The 14603-nt window shown below is 47.8% G+C and overlaps 8 protein-coding genes across 8 annotated transcripts; 3 read left to right on the top strand and 5 right to left on the bottom strand.

Moving 5' to 3' along the window:
* Nucleotides 1-207: 207 nt before the first annotated feature.
* On the bottom strand, nt 208-525 carry N7484_009200 (glutaredoxin family protein; the record flags this gene model as incomplete). The annotated part of the gene is made up of 1 exon (XM_057119587.1): nt 208-525. One exon carries the CDS (start codon nt 523-525, stop codon nt 208-210), a length of 318 nt encoding a protein of 105 aa, XP_056969142.1.
* Nucleotides 526-800: 275 nt separating this feature from the next.
* Nucleotides 801-1933, top strand: N7484_009199 (cysteine and histidine-rich domain-containing protein; the record flags this gene model as incomplete). The annotated part of the gene is made up of 3 exons (XM_057119586.1): nt 801-906; nt 1040-1553; nt 1621-1933. 3 exons carry the CDS (start codon nt 801-803, stop codon nt 1931-1933), a joined length of 933 nt encoding a protein of 310 aa, XP_056969141.1.
* A 1912-nt stretch (nt 1934-3845) lies between these two features.
* On the bottom strand, nt 3846-4789 carry N7484_009198 (aromatic alcohol reductase; the record flags this gene model as incomplete). The annotated part of the gene is made up of 2 exons (XM_057119585.1): nt 3846-4694; nt 4760-4789. The coding sequence occupies 2 exons, from the start codon at nt 4787-4789 to the stop codon at nt 3846-3848; spliced, it is 879 nt and encodes a 292-aa protein (XP_056969140.1).
* A 392-nt stretch (nt 4790-5181) lies between these two features.
* On the top strand, nt 5182-5730 carry N7484_009197 (cytochrome P450; the record flags this gene model as incomplete). The annotated part of the gene is made up of 3 exons (XM_057119584.1): nt 5182-5365; nt 5432-5649; nt 5719-5730. 3 exons carry the CDS (start codon nt 5182-5184, stop codon nt 5728-5730), a joined length of 414 nt encoding a protein of 137 aa, XP_056969139.1.
* A 444-nt stretch (nt 5731-6174) lies between these two features.
* N7484_009196 (Zn(II)2Cys6 transcription factor domain-containing protein) lies at nt 6175-7406 on the bottom strand (the record flags this gene model as incomplete). Its single annotated transcript, XM_057119583.1, has 2 exons — nt 6175-7275; nt 7338-7406. The coding sequence occupies 2 exons, from the start codon at nt 7404-7406 to the stop codon at nt 6175-6177; spliced, it is 1170 nt and encodes a 389-aa protein (XP_056969138.1).
* Nucleotides 7407-9036: 1630 nt separating this feature from the next.
* On the top strand, nt 9037-10616 carry N7484_009195 (putative ethanolamine kinase; the record flags this gene model as incomplete). The annotated part of the gene is made up of 5 exons (XM_057119582.1): nt 9037-9213; nt 9299-9410; nt 9527-9951; nt 10018-10361; nt 10442-10616. The coding sequence occupies 5 exons, from the start codon at nt 9037-9039 to the stop codon at nt 10614-10616; spliced, it is 1233 nt and encodes a 410-aa protein (XP_056969137.1).
* Nucleotides 10617-11583: 967 nt separating this feature from the next.
* Nucleotides 11584-12588, bottom strand: N7484_009194 (uncharacterized protein; the record flags this gene model as incomplete). The annotated part of the gene is made up of 1 exon (XM_057119581.1): nt 11584-12588. The coding sequence occupies one exon, from the start codon at nt 12586-12588 to the stop codon at nt 11584-11586; it is 1005 nt and encodes a 334-aa protein (XP_056969136.1).
* Nucleotides 12589-13475: 887 nt separating this feature from the next.
* Nucleotides 13476-14419, bottom strand: N7484_009193 (uncharacterized protein; the record flags this gene model as incomplete). Its single annotated transcript, XM_057119580.1, has 2 exons — nt 13476-14233; nt 14293-14419. 2 exons carry the CDS (start codon nt 14417-14419, stop codon nt 13476-13478), a joined length of 885 nt encoding a protein of 294 aa, XP_056969135.1.
* Between the last annotated feature and the right edge of the window lie 184 nt (nt 14420-14603).

The following is a 14603-nucleotide window of genomic DNA, read 5'->3' as shown; positions in this document are numbered from 1 at the left end:
CATCTATAACAGGTTGTGTGGGCAGCACCTCTGTTTGAGAATATGGTTGCCGCTGTGCTTCGCAGTTTTGATGGAGGGCCATGTTGGGGTTTGAACCAGCTTCACCCCCTTACTCGATCCATTACTACGGCTGAGCACTGTAACAGGGGATCCATTATAAGATAAGACTTTCACCGAAATCATGAAAATAGTCTAGTTCCAGGCTGCTCATTTCTCTGCCTCATCCACCAGTTTTTCAACCTCCTGTTCCGTCCATCGATGGAATAACTTTCGTGCATCGGAAAGCTCAGCCTCCCTAGGCAGTCCATTGTTGACCGATTGCACATGGAGGACAGGTACATCATAATCGTAGACGTCCTTCCATGACTTATTGACTGCTTCCTGTATGTCTTTCTCCACGTATTCGAAAGGACGGCGCTGGTTGAGTTGAACGACTGTATGTTTTGCCGTGTCGCATAGCCCGCAACCGGCTCGGGTGAAAAGGGTCAAGCGAGCTTGACCAAAGAGGCCACGAGTAGGAAGCATAGCTTGGGGGAGGCAACTGAAGGTGTATGGAGAGAGCGATATAAAAATACAAATGATGTTCTCAGAGATCTGAAAGATTTATCGCAAATCCCGAATAGCGAGCGGTCAGACAATCTCCGCGATGGAACCTTCGAGCTTCGCGGGGCTAACCCGATTTAGATAACCTGCGCCAGTGTGTTGCGATTTCTCAATCCTAAGTTTCGGAAAGATCTCTCTACAATCCTCGGTTCTCGTCTCAATCTCCCTACAAGCTAAGGGGCATAACATTGTACGCCATGACCAGCAAGTGTGTTCACAAGGGATGTGGGAAGACCTTCTCCGACCCGGAGGAAGACTGCGTGTACCATCCGGGTCCTCCAGTGTTCCACGAAGGCCAGAAAGGTAAAGTACCTTGGTGCTGGAGCTATTCCACATCGGTGTCCATTCTTCTTTTCTTTACCCACTCAAGCGAAGACAGACTGCAAAGCCGATCTCCCAATGCTACGATTGATCCGGGCTAACTGACTTTGCCCAGGCTGGAAATGCTGCAAACCCCGCGTTTTGACTTTTGAGGAATTTCTCGCGATCGCGCCATGCACCACTGGCAAGCACTCGACTGTCGATGATACACCCGTTCCTGAACCCGCCAAGGTTACCGAAGAGCCCCCTGCTCCTACTCCCGTCGAAGTGAAGACACTGCCCGAGCGCCCCGCTATCACCGCTATTGCGCCGCCCACACCCCCCGCCAACCCCTCACCAGCAGAGCCTGACTCGGACGATCCGTCTCTAGAGATTCCTGCCAACGCAACATGCCGTCGGAGAGGCTGTGGGGCTATATACACGGGGTCCGCGGCGCGGGATGACGAGAAATGTGTGCACCACCCAGGCCAACCGATTTTCCACGAGGGCAGCAAAGGATGGACCTGCTGCAAGCGTCGAGTGCTTGAGTTTGACCAATTCCTGAAGATCCCCGGCTGCACCGAGAAAACAAGACACATGTTCGTGGGCAAGCCCAAGCCTGAAGGCGAAGAGAAGGTGGAATCTGTTCGGTAAGTGTTTCCAACCATTGACTGATCAATACACCCGCGACGTCAAATTGATCCATTGTTTCTACAGCAACGATTTCTATCAGACGGCGACCTCCGTGAACGTTTCGCTCTACTTGAAAAAGATCGACAAGGAACGTGCCAGCGTCAAGCTTGCTGAGAAATCTATCACCTTCGACCTCCCCACATCCGATAACAAGCGTTTCCAGGACACCTATAGCCTCTTCGCGCCGATTGATGCAGAGAAGTCGAGCTTCCGTGTGTTAGGGACTAAGTTGGAGCTGACTCTGGTCAAGGCCGATGGCACCAGCTGGCCGGTATTGCGCAGCGATGACAAGTGGAGTGGACAGCGCATTCAGATTGGCAATGCTGGACGGGCGTGAGAATCGAGCATATAAGACATGTCAAAATAGTTCATGTGTTTATGTAATTTGAAGATAATGCCGGAGCAGAGCTGGTGGTTGATGACCTGGTGGCTAACAGCTGCCTATGATGAAAAATATAATCTTAAGCAGTTGAAGCGACTGAGACAATAATGGGGTTTTAGGTATTGGTCCCATTTAGCACATGCATTATTTCTATACTTCCAAGGTTGGAGAGCAGATCGTCGCAATCTGGTGGCACTTTTAAGCTTTGACAGGGCTTAACAGGCTAGGACACGTTATGGCAATAACGCGACTGAATGCCATGAGCAATGCACGAATTCACGGTTGTCTTTTTGGATAAAATGCATCATAACGTATGCATGAAGTCCCGGAGACCAGTTACAGTACGTCCCGAAACTGGTGCAACCGCCAACATTCATTGAGTGATTATTTAGCCCCATTGCCAAGAAACACTAGTCTATATTGGGGGGAATTCCGACAGTTGCATGGATATTTCCTCGTACGAAGGTTACATAATAATTTCAACCACGTATTAGCTTGTAGATTCAATACATGTGACAAAGGCGGACGACCCCGTAGTATCACTCCAGTCATGCTCGAGGCTTTGTGCGATCGTCTAATTGAGAAGCCTGCCCTATATCTGGAAGAGATAGTGGGTTTTTCTGTGGGACGAGTTCGCTCTTCAAGTAACGAAATCTAGCGTCAGTCGCGTCCTTACCTCCAAAGGCTGGTCAAAAAAGACTGCTCGGGTCAAGGCCCAAGAACGCAACCTTGATTTTCGGGACGAATACCATCATTTTATCTCAGACTTCAAGTCTTACCACCTTGTCTTCGTCGATGAACCTGGATGTGATAAAAGGATAGGTTTCCGGCGAACGGGTTGGTCCCCCCTTAGTACCGCACCGGTTCAAGTGTCGAAATTTCATCGTGATCAGCGCTTTCAAATTCTGCCTGTATATAAACAAGACGGCATTGTTTTGTCTCGAGTGTTCCATGGTTCAACTGACGCATCCATCTTTGAGGATTTTATCGAGCAGCTTCTCCAGCATTGTGGGAAATGGCCCGAGCCGAAGTCTGTGCTAGTGATGGATAACGCATCCTTTCATCACTCGGACAGAATTGAACAGATGTGCTCAAAAGCCGGCGTAAAGATAGTGTATTTGCCTCCATATTCTCCTGATTTGGATCCTATAGAGTTTTCTGCTGAGCTCAAGGCTTTTATCCGGCGTAATTGGCATTCCTACGAAGAAAATCCAGAGCAAGGTTTTGACACCTTCCTCGAATGGTGTGTTGATGTCGTCGGCGCGAGGAAGGGAAGCGCAGAGGGCCATTTCCGTCATGCAGGGTTGTCTATCGAGGAGATGTAGCGTGGCTAAAGTAAAATTCGAGACAGTTTCACTAATTGACTTTGAAGCAACCCCGTTACAGTATATTGACTATCAAATCACTTTTCTGCCCTGACTGCCTGTATTAGCCTCGGAATCCAATGCACCTTCTTTACATAGCATATGCACCGTGCTGAGCTTTGATACTATAAATTGACCAAAATGAGCCAGCGTCCTATTGGGATCATCTGCAATAACGAGATCTCTTCCTACACGCAGGTCTCGAGCAATGAGTTGGACTTCCTTGACATGTTCTAGGCTATAATGTAAGGAAAACTAGCAGAGCTGGATGTTGAAAGTAGTTGAACTGACTTGGTAATTCTTTCAACGACGCATGCTTATGTATTTCCTGGACCAGCTTTCTGACCTGCTTTAGTTCGGGTGTTACATTGATGACTACAACTTTGAAATTTGGAGGTTTGAATTTGTGCTCTACTCGCAAATCTAATGAAAAGAGATCGCACCTTTTCTTAGGTCTCAATGGTTTTCATTGCTATGGGAGATATATATTGAGTTATCACTTCTCACACATATCTAGACACAATGTCTTTGATATCCGCTGAACTGAGCCTAGGGACACCAAGTAAATCATTCGAGAGATTCTTTGCAGGAAATTGGCTGCCAAACCCCGCTCCAAAGATGACACGCTTCAGAAGATTAAACGCAATCACCATACCATCCGGGTTGGGTTTCTGCAACTCAGAAAATGCCGCCTTTTCCAAATCCTTCGTGGACACCTCCTGAGGTGCTACATGCTTTCCAGCAATATCGAGCAATTCCTTCTGAGAAACTTCGGCACTTGAAACAAAGATAGCCTTGTTACTGGTGGCATCCAAATTTTTCAACACTCCAGCAATCGCCTGGCCAACTCCCGCCAGCGTTGTAGTGCTAAACTTTTGATTGCCGCCATCGTAGATTTCGGGGGTTGGGGAAGTCAAGTCCACTAGGAACTTGGCTTGCAAGCCCCAGTCGAAGAACGGTCCATTGATTACCAAAGTATAGCTGGTGTTGAGATTTGCAACTTCCTTCAGATGTTTCTGGATCGCGATTTTGTCGGCATATACTGGAGATGCCGCCGCGTTCGGATTGGTAGTGTCCGAGCCAAATTCGGAGGGAATAATACGCTTGACATTGGCAGACACGGCTGCGTTCACCAAGTTCATATGAGGTTCAAGACCGACCTGTCCGAGGGTGATCACGAGTGCATCTTGTCCCAATAAAGCCTTTTTGAGAGACTCGACTGAACTGTAGTCAACTTGCGCAACATGGACGCGTTCGTTAAAATTGTGACTAGTGGATCGTGAGAGCACAGTCACTTCGAATCCGGCTGAAACAAGCTCTTTCAAAACAGCCGGGCCAAGGTTACCGGTAGCCTGTAAAACATAAGATGAATTAAAATTGAGGACGAACCAAGTACGATAATGGGGTAATAACTCACACCAGCCAAAGCAACCTTTGTTATGGACATAGTGGAAGGGAAGATGGCGATGTCTTATTCAAGAACTGCAGACACAGTGTAGAGGAAAATAATCTAGAACACTTCTGGGGGTTCAATATATAGGTCAAATAGTTAACTAATGCCCACTTATTAATAAGCCCAGATAATGACGCAATATACTACTGGTACGGGGATCCTTTTTTTACGAGGCACTAAGCTACATTTGGTATTTATTACGAGCGGTTGGCAGCATTACACAGCATTACATCGTGACAAGTTCTCGTAATTCTCGTAAATTTTAGAAGAGCAGAATGGAAAGGAGAGGCCAGACGAATATTTTAAAGGAGCTATTTCTGAGATTTGATTTGCGCTGTAAAATTCTTATTGTAATAGCTAGAGCCTCATTTTTATTATTCTATACGATGACGAGAGTGCTACAAAAGTTCGTCCTGGCCGGCGTCTCGCTTGTGTCGGTCTATCTAACTGTCTTCGCCAGCATCGTTCGTCGCTATGCCAATTGGCCTCAGCTCCGATCGTCAATCCTTTCCGGGCATCTCAAGGCTTTGAGCGATGTCACCGCCAATGGTGACAAGCCGAGGCAAATTGGTAAGTACTAAGGCTCTGTGAGAGTAACGGGAAAACGTGGAGTTATGTCACTGACGCTGGCGGTAGATATTGTCTTTTCCGAAATCTGCGGAACGCTGGGCAACGTACCAATATTCCTATTAGATCTCTATCCAGTGGCGCCGGTCTTATGTGTGGTTTGCAGTCATGATGTTGCTGAACAGGTCACCAAAGCTTCCAAGGCCTTTCCGTATAGTATCCCCAAGGCACCAACAACAAGAGCGTTCGAGGACTTGTTCGGTCCCAGATCGATCATCAACGCGGGGGTATATCTAGGCACACACCCAAGATAAAATTGTACTAGGCCTGTGAAGCGCTAATTCTGACCAATGTAGGGCGAAGAATGAAAGTCACTCCGCAGACGATTTAATCCTGGATTCGCTTCGAAACATCTGATCCGCCTCTTGTCCTGTATGGGCAGGAGCTGGCCAATATTAAGGCACGGGCCATTCTGGCGTCCATTGTGAGACAGTATAATTTTGTCAAAGTGGGGTTGGGAGAAATCAAGCTTAATGAGAGTGGGGAACCGGTTGTGAATTCCACGGGGCAGTGTGAAGTGAAATCTAGGCTATATAACGTGAGTCCCACACTACTTCCAGTGCAACAACTTGGGATACGGAATACTTGTGATAGAATAGGCAACTGACCGATTCCACAGACGCTGGAGGTTACTGCGAAGCCAGTAGATGGAACCAGAATGAGAGTTCGACTCACTACAAAGGAACTGGAGAGGTCATGACAGGCCTCTGCCCTGCATTGGGAAGAGATCCGTTTAGGTACTGTACAGTTAATTAGTCTTCTCCTTTCTTGTACCCAATCTCGCGCATCGGCCATGTAAGCGAAGACCTAAGATGGCTGTCCAAGGTCTTATAAACCATGTCAAGCACTCGATAACCCCATGAAGAAAGCCACCAGTTCGCTCGAAGCTGGTGCAGTGAAACACAATAATGGGCAAGGACAATCAAAGCCAAAGGATCTCGCTGCGATATCAGGTCGAAGAAGGCAGTGGGAGTTAGAGATATCCACAGAAAACTAGAGGGTAATCCCCCACCATGGTTCAAGCTGGCTAAGGGGACTTTCAGGAGCTGAATGGTTTCGTGAAAGATTTCATAATCATGAGCTGCATTTGCGCGCCGTGCCTGCTCATTTAACTCGTGCAGAGCCGATAGAGCCGATAGAGCCGATAGAGAAGGGTCGGAGAGTTCAAACCCCGATTCCTCTAGCATGGCCAGTCGACCGACTTCTCCATTCTTAATACTTTCGTAATTTCCGGCGGAAAAATTCATCATTGTCTTAGTGAACATAAGCACGTGATGGATGTCATCCAGTGAATTTGATCCAAAAGTTGGCTCTACGGCGAGCGGAAATCCAAAAGAGAACATCACCAAGATTAGCGATAATGAAAATGCGGCGTCGCATTTCGGGGAAGCCATGTTGGTGAGAGCCGGAGTGAACAACGTAATGGCTTCGCTTTGATGATACTCGGCGACTCGAAGAAGACTGTCTCGCTCCGTTTTCTCGGTGCTGGTCAGTGTGAGATGAAGTGCCGCCAAACCTAACACGCCATGGAGCAGGAACGGGTGGGAGAGGGAGATCCGGGGGATAATATGTTGCCAGATCCACTCTAGATCCTCACTTCGGGAGACAGATCGATACACGGTTGTCGTCCAGTGAAGAAGGAGTCGTAAATGCTGCGTGTTGAAATCGCCGCGTTCTTGGGGCCGTCGAGGTGAAATTGCGTCCATGTAGTTATGTTGAGTTGGCTGAGTCCCACTAACATCCGATGGTCCACGGTGACCCAGATCTTCCCATGGCCATGGAAATAGTGTCGAATATTGGCAAGAAGACTGACGATTGAGACAACGAGTGCATTTCGGCCGTCCCTCGTCACACTGTGGGATAGGTGCGACTTGAGCTATTATGGCGTAGAAAAGCGGAGTTGAGATCCTCTTACCTTGACACTACGACGCTTGCATTGCAAACAGCCATGGTGTGATTTGGATTGATATCGGCGGGGAGGCATAATTTTATTACGTGTTAAGGGATGTCGAAAACGAAATCTCCCGTGATGGGGACTGAAGCGCTAAGCCCCCCAGACCGACTTGGACATAGGAGCAGAAGGGAAATGACAAATCGCCAGATTCTCGAGGGACTCCGAAGCTCTAGTGTTTGACTTGTTTGCATTTCCAATCCTAGTTCACTTGAATCGCCAACACAGTCACAAGACGAGGCAACGTATTTTAATGAAAGTAAATCACGGTATCGGAACTGGTACAGGAAGATTGTTATTCCAAATATGGTCTAGTGCTTCTTAGCAGTGGGGCTAAATAATCACTTGAAGAGTGTAGGCGGTTGCACTAGTTCATACTGTATGTATGCCCCGCTGGGAGTTAACCTTATGTGCTTTAAGCGTATCTGCCCGGAATGCCAGACAGCTGAAGGCCTAAAAGATTACCGTCTTCATATCAAGATTCTACATGTCAATTTCTAAGCAAAATCTTGATCGCGAAGAGTGATTTTAAAAATGGGATGTCGTGCCCCCTCCACAGCATAAGCGCATGGAGCTCCCGTGAGGGAACCCTAGCTCAGCCATAATTGTTTGGGATAAAGGGAGACCATTTGTCTGCAGAGCCGGGAACGGAAGGAAGCCCATGGAGGTACGAAACCACAAGGACAACCCTCAGCAAGCCGCGTACGGAGCCCTGGGAGAAAATTTTACATTGTTATGTAAAACCTCTACTGATGATGTGGAAAAGAAAAAGAAAACCTTCCTGGGCCGGGGTGACCGACCGTATTTATACCTGTGCAGGTGAGTTGACGCTAGTGCTGATTGGGCCGGGACTAATACTTCTGCCGGGCTCCGCGCGCTAGTGGTAACCGAGAGAAATATCAAACTGTCGGATAAACAGTTCTGCCAACCTCCGCCAGCCTAGTCCTGATGAGGCAGGTAGGGCCTAGTTTTTGCCTAGGGCATAGCAGGTCCATGTGACATCCCCTGTCTCACATGTGAAAGTGTTGTAACCCCCCGCCTAGTGGAGTTATTCTGCCGTTGCGGCCCATCTTTTTTCTTTGACAAAGGTTACACGTCAACAGTCATGTAGCCCATGTACTACGAAATCCTATTTAGTATCGATATCAACTCCATTGCTATGTAATCAGTTTCATCTTATTCTATCATTTTCCCCTTGCGTACTACATAATGCTGCACTCGGGTCAGGATCCATGGATGTCCCATTAATTGGGGCTTTACTCTTCCAATCATGGGTCAGGAGCACGAGACCAAATCAATCCCCTGTCTCATTCTTCGCCTTTAAACCTTAGTCTCAACAACAACTCAGGCTGCAGCCTTAAAACCATTATTTCATTTCCACATGCGACCTCTTTCCTCCTAAGGAAATCTTAAACATAAAAACTTCCCAAATATTCCATTTGATCCTTCACTGCCTTCCTTTGCAGATCTCCCGTTCTCCAACGTGCCCCCCAAGATAAATTGTTTGAGCCTCCAGGAATAGACCCTGTCTCGGATTTCCACTAACATTAGCTAGGCCCAATCTCTCGGGACTTGATTTAAAGCCCACGATTCGGACCAAGACCCTGAGACCCAACTTTTTTTTCTCTTTCAAACTCCGACAACCCCCTATTTCCACCCCACCATGGGCTCCTCCGAAAACCAGATCGCGACGCCAAACTTGCGATACATTCCCCTCTCCTATAGCCCCGCAGACTCTCAGGCATCCGCCCTCCGGCTGATCCTGACCCTCCTCCCAGAATGGGAAGGCCCAGAGAACAAGATCGAGTTCGTGCGCTTCACTGATGGCATCACCAACACTGTGTGTCCTCCCCGCAGTCGTCCAAGGGCCTTGATCCCGGAGGGCCACCTACAACATCCGGCCCTGGCTAACTGGAATGATACAGCTTTTGAAAATCATCAACCGCAAGACCGGCTTGACCGACGAGCAGGTAGACAACGATGCGGTATTAATGCGCGCATACGGCAATGGCACCGAGATCCTCATAGACCGCGAAAGTACGAAGACCCAGGAGATGGGATTAATCTCCTAGTCCCTCTCCCTCTCCCTGCGATTCATACATTCGCTGCCCAGTGCGACATATGCTAAAGTAGATTCTTGTGCGTGATTCTAGGAGAAACTACTTCCCACGCCCTTCTTGCCAGCTGTGGCCTCGCTCCCCCTCTGCTCGCTCGTTTCAATAATGGCCTTCTCTATCGCTTTATCCGTGGCAAGCCCTGTGGCCACGAGGACTTGGCAACTGCTCCCATTTACCGTGGTGTTGCTCGGCGACTTGCGCAGTGGCATGCGGTTCTCCCTATTGCCGGCGCCGTCACTACTTCCGGGGCAGACTGGGCCGGAGCCAATGGTGAGAAGCAGGGCTTTGAGATGATCCAACCGCGTCGCGCGGGGCCCTCCATGTGGGCCGTCCTTCAGAAGTGGATTATGGCTCTCCCGGTGGCCACGCCTGAACAGCGGGCCCGCCAGTTAAACCTGCAACAGGAACTTCAGTGGGTGGTGGGTAAGCTCGACGATGGAAAGGGGATCGGCGAAGATGGGGTAAGCCATGACCGCATGCACTTATTTTGTTATTTGGGTGGACACAATTGATTGACTTCTGCCTAGCTCGTGTTCTCTCACTGCGATTTGCTTTGCGCCAACGTGATTGTTCTGCCCAGCGACGACAACTCTAAGCCATCCGACGATGTTACCCCAGTCAATTTCATCGACTATGAATATGCTGTCCCCGCCCCTGCGGCATTTGATATTGCAAACCACTTGGCTGAGTGGATCGGCTACGACTGCGACTACAACATGATCCCCACACAATCAGTGCGCCGTCAGTTCCTAACTGAGTACACTAAGAGCTATATTCATCACCGCAAATTGGATGCTTCTTCCGAGAGCGAGATCGTAGCCAAATTGTATGAAGATGTTGACCGATTCCGTGGTATTCCCGGTCTATACTGGTGAGTGACGTAACCCCCGCATACCAGACCCCACCTTGAAAACAACCCCGAAGAAGACGGTCACTAACTAATCCACACAGGGGTGTATGGGCTCTTATCCAAGCCCAAATCTCGCAAATCGATTTCGACTACGCCAGCTACGCCGAACTCCGTCTAGGCGAGTACTGGGCCTGGAAGCGCGAAATCGACGGAACCCGCCAAACCAGCGGCGAGGCCATGCCCCTCCGTGAGCAGCGCTGGGCGCAACAGGCATGATAAGCCCCTCACCGCATAACACTTCACCACTCGCCCATTCCCTCTCGTCCCACCACAGATTCGTGGGATTAATATTATTCGACAGCCACTGCCCCTCACTCAATGGCCCGCACTATACCCCACTCCACTTTTTGGACTAAACCAACAACCTGCCTTAGAGTAACCCACGCGCACGGGCTTATCTCCAGGTTAGCACTTGGTTAAAAATTTCAACATTGCCGGAGAGTTAGAAATGGGACCAATCGATACGAGAATTGGGAGCCACGTGCATGAGTGGGGAGAAGATGTTGAAAATAAAATGGTCCGCCACAGGATCTATATGCATTGCGACGTCATTGCTGCTTTTGTTCCGTTCTGCCGATGTTTTTTTCTTAAACCTGTTCATGAGTCTTTTCCTTTGTCACCAAAATCGGGTGTTCTGTGTTGATCAACTTTGCACATAGCTTTTGGAGGATCTCAATCTTAGTCAGTTGGAATATATTATTGGCTATCACTTAGCTAGTTATTTAATTAATAATGTTTTGCCCGATTTGTATCTACGGTGATCTACCTGCAGATTGTCCTTATGCACTCTGCTGTATATGGGTGTAATGTTGTATCGACTCGCGGACAGGGTCCACCCTGCATTTCATGCATTCTGCATTGGGCTAGAGACATGACACTTCTTCTTCTCATAAGGCAATCGGGATTTGAAAAGGCTTGGTGCAGCCCTGTTAGGCCGTTTGGCCTTTTTCAATGAAGGCATATCCGTCTTTTAGATGGGTTGGAACCCTAACCTTGACCAGGTGATCAAATTATCAAGAGTTCTGTATGGGCTACACTTAAGAAGTTCATTTTCTACCAATTTCAAGTTTCACTCAATTTCGAATGTCCTCTAACAATTTGGTCTCACTACTTTTCCCATTCTCGTCATGTCCATCGAGCTCAAATACTTCACATCCCTCGAAGCCTAGGTATATTAGTCGAGTTATTTGACGTAAAACCCCGTGATCTCGTTGCCAAAAGCACCTTCCCAGCCTTCATAATTCGAATCTCCGATACACGCATCTCGAAATTGATACCACTCAAACACACTTCCATGAAGCTCATCTCGTTCTTCCTCGTCCAGCTGAAAATACCAGTTCTCCAATGCAATGAGAAACCGTCGAGGCTCATCATAAAACATCCAGTCATCCGACTTGCCCAATTGTCTCGCACCATCTTCCAGCTCTGCAGCAGGTCGACCCCAGCTGTATCCTTCGCTATCATAGGCACAATAATGCCCGTTGAGTATCATGTTCCCTTTTCCAATCTTTCCACGCCGAAGGTCTGGGGCTGATTTCACGTCGTGGATCTCGCAGAGTTCTGATTTGTTCTTCCACTCGGGGCTCTTGCTGGCCCATTGGATGTATCTCTCGGTTTGCCAGGCTATCATTCTTTTGAAGTTGTCGCGGTGGGGTGTATTGTAGATTTTGTTGTCGCCGACGACTCTGATTAGGAGTTCGTCATCGGAGTCTTGGGTGGTATTCTGTGCGGGTCTGGTTTTGGAGGCTCCTTGTTTGCCTTCAGGCTTGTGGCTGCAGGTTTTAAAGGTATTCTCTGGCAGGGCGTTGGTTTCAGTGGCTCCTGCTTGCTCGACTTCAGATCTGTCGCTCTCACCATCGTTCCCTATCTCGGTCTCGATCTCGATGGGGTGATATTCGCCTTCATAGTAGCTTGGCTCTTCATGATCGAGAACCTCCATTTCAAAGAGTTCGAGTCCAGTCTCGGGAACGTTGTCATTGTCGTCTACAAGATTTTTGTGATTCTCCGTTTCCGCCTCCATATCGGTGGAATCTCGCTTTCCATCTCTGTTCGTCACCCCAAAATTGGCCACTAGCCTTTCCCGAGTCTGTCTTAAATAGAGGTCTGCTTTGTATTGTTCCTGCTCTTTTAAGACCCCTTCGTCGAGTTGTTTGCCCATTTTGTAACCCTCCTGCTCCGTGATCCACATTCTTCTGAGTGCTTGTCGCTTTTCGAGACTCTGCAGCCTAATCTGCTTATGGTCAAGCTTTCCCTTCAGGTAAGCCAGCTTTGACTTATTTTCCTTGCTTTCTACCTCGCACTTGAGGAACCTCAGCAATGTTTTCATCCATGAATGTCGCTTGTTACCAATATCTGTCTGTTTTTCCTTGAGAGTTTTGTGGGCTTTGGCTAGCTTATGAGTACTGGCCTTGGCGACAGGTGTTTCTTTGGAAAAGGGATTGGTAAGATGGAGTAGATATGAATGGATTTAGAAAGGGAAGAGCATGAACCAGTGGGTGTCTTGGCGATAGATGTTCGAAAGCTTAGAAGTCTGCCAAGATTTAAGTAACTAGTTGATTAGTTGATAAAAGTAAGAGTGCTGTGATGTGGAAAGAAAATTGAGTACGGGGAGGTTTAGCGTCTTGAAAAATTCCACATGGCTGGCAAACAACTTGAGACCCCCGGATATTCCCGAGTATAAGGAGGTTTCTTACGATTGTTTGCTGGAGACCTTTTGCTTGCCAATTCCAAACTTGCGGGGGTCTTTCAAATATAGTAAGAATACACAGATAGGTATGAATGATACGCAGCAACCTCATTTTCGAAATGGGAAAGGAAAGCAAGAGCGTTTGACATATCGAGCTATGGAGGGATATAGAAAAAGAAGAAAGCGATCTTGAACAGTAAAGCACTGAAGAAACCCAGGGAACGTCATGTGGCACCGAAATTGTTTTTCAACTTCAAATTTCATTGTTAATTTTACCATAACAAAATATCCTAGCAATTTGACACCACATTTCTCAATCTCCCCGCTCATACAAACTTGAAACCACAAATCCAGATCCACGAACACAACGCGAGATTTCATAAACAGGTTCAATCGGTCTTCTCACTTTCCCCTCTGCTCATTCGGCATCTCTTTCCCTTCCCACAACCACACACCGAGAAGGCCTGGTTCCATTTTCCAGGTTCAGCTGCTTGTATCTCAATCCAATACCAGGCACTTTCGGCGAGTGATTTCCGTTTTGGTTCATCTTGCTCAAAATACCATTCCTCCATGGCAATAAGAAGCTTTCGTGGCTCATCGAGCAATATCCAGTCTTCTGGATTGTTACAATGGGACCTTGCAGCTACTCCAAGGGCTGCTGCGGGTTGACCCCATGGGTAAAGGCTGAGTTTTTCATCAGAATCCTCGTCCATAGTTCCATGATAAAAGCAGGTACGTGCAAGGACGATTCCCAAATTTCCGTCCTTGAATGGCTTTCCTTTCTTCAAATCCTTAGCTGTGCGCATATGAAAAGCCGAGTAAAAGAATTTCTTGTCTTTGAACGGACAATCACTGAAGTTGACATGATCATCCCAGTCCTCGTCGTCGGTCCATTGAATATGCCTCTCGATCTGCCAGGCCACCAGCCTCTTGAGATTTCTGTATGGGGGCGGATAAATGGAAATTTTCCAAGGGATTTTGTCATCGTTCAGCAATATTTTGTGGTCATTGTCTTTGTTTGCATAATCGTCCTCAGATTCATCTCCAGAGTCAGAGTCAGAGTCATGGTCATGGTCATGGTCCGGAAGGTTGCCAGATACATCGTCTACGATGCCATCAGAATCATCGCTCTTGGGCTTCGAGTGTGCTGTCCTTTCGTTAGATTCCTCAAAAGTCGCTCCGAGCCCACATGTGTCTTGACAATACCTTCGTCCTTAGCCATAGAGATAGATAGTCTGGCCCTCGACTCCCTAACCTTTTCTTGCAGACTGACAAGATTGTCAAAAGTATCCAGGAGGATATCGTCCAGCATTTGGGGAGTTATGTCAGCCATGGTCGATTGTTTTCCGATTTTGCCTGGGATCGAATGTTGGAAGGAGGATAGGGGGAAGTAAGAGAAGAAGTTGGTTCATGAATATTGAACTGAGTCGTTCTTTTAAATAGTGAAATTCCTGCATCTATTGCAAAACAAACAAATTAAAATTTACCGGGGATCTCCTTCTGCTTGCTAGATACTT

Source organism: Penicillium longicatenatum (genome assembly GCF_028827895.1).
Source record: "Penicillium longicatenatum strain IBT 33135 chromosome Unknown contig_6_segment0_segment0, whole genome shotgun sequence".
In the NCBI taxonomy this organism is placed as follows: Eukaryota; Fungi; Ascomycota; class Eurotiomycetes; order Eurotiales; family Aspergillaceae; genus Penicillium; species Penicillium longicatenatum.
Note: the sequence above shows the minus strand (reverse complement) of the source record. Positions and strands in the feature narration are given on the sequence as shown.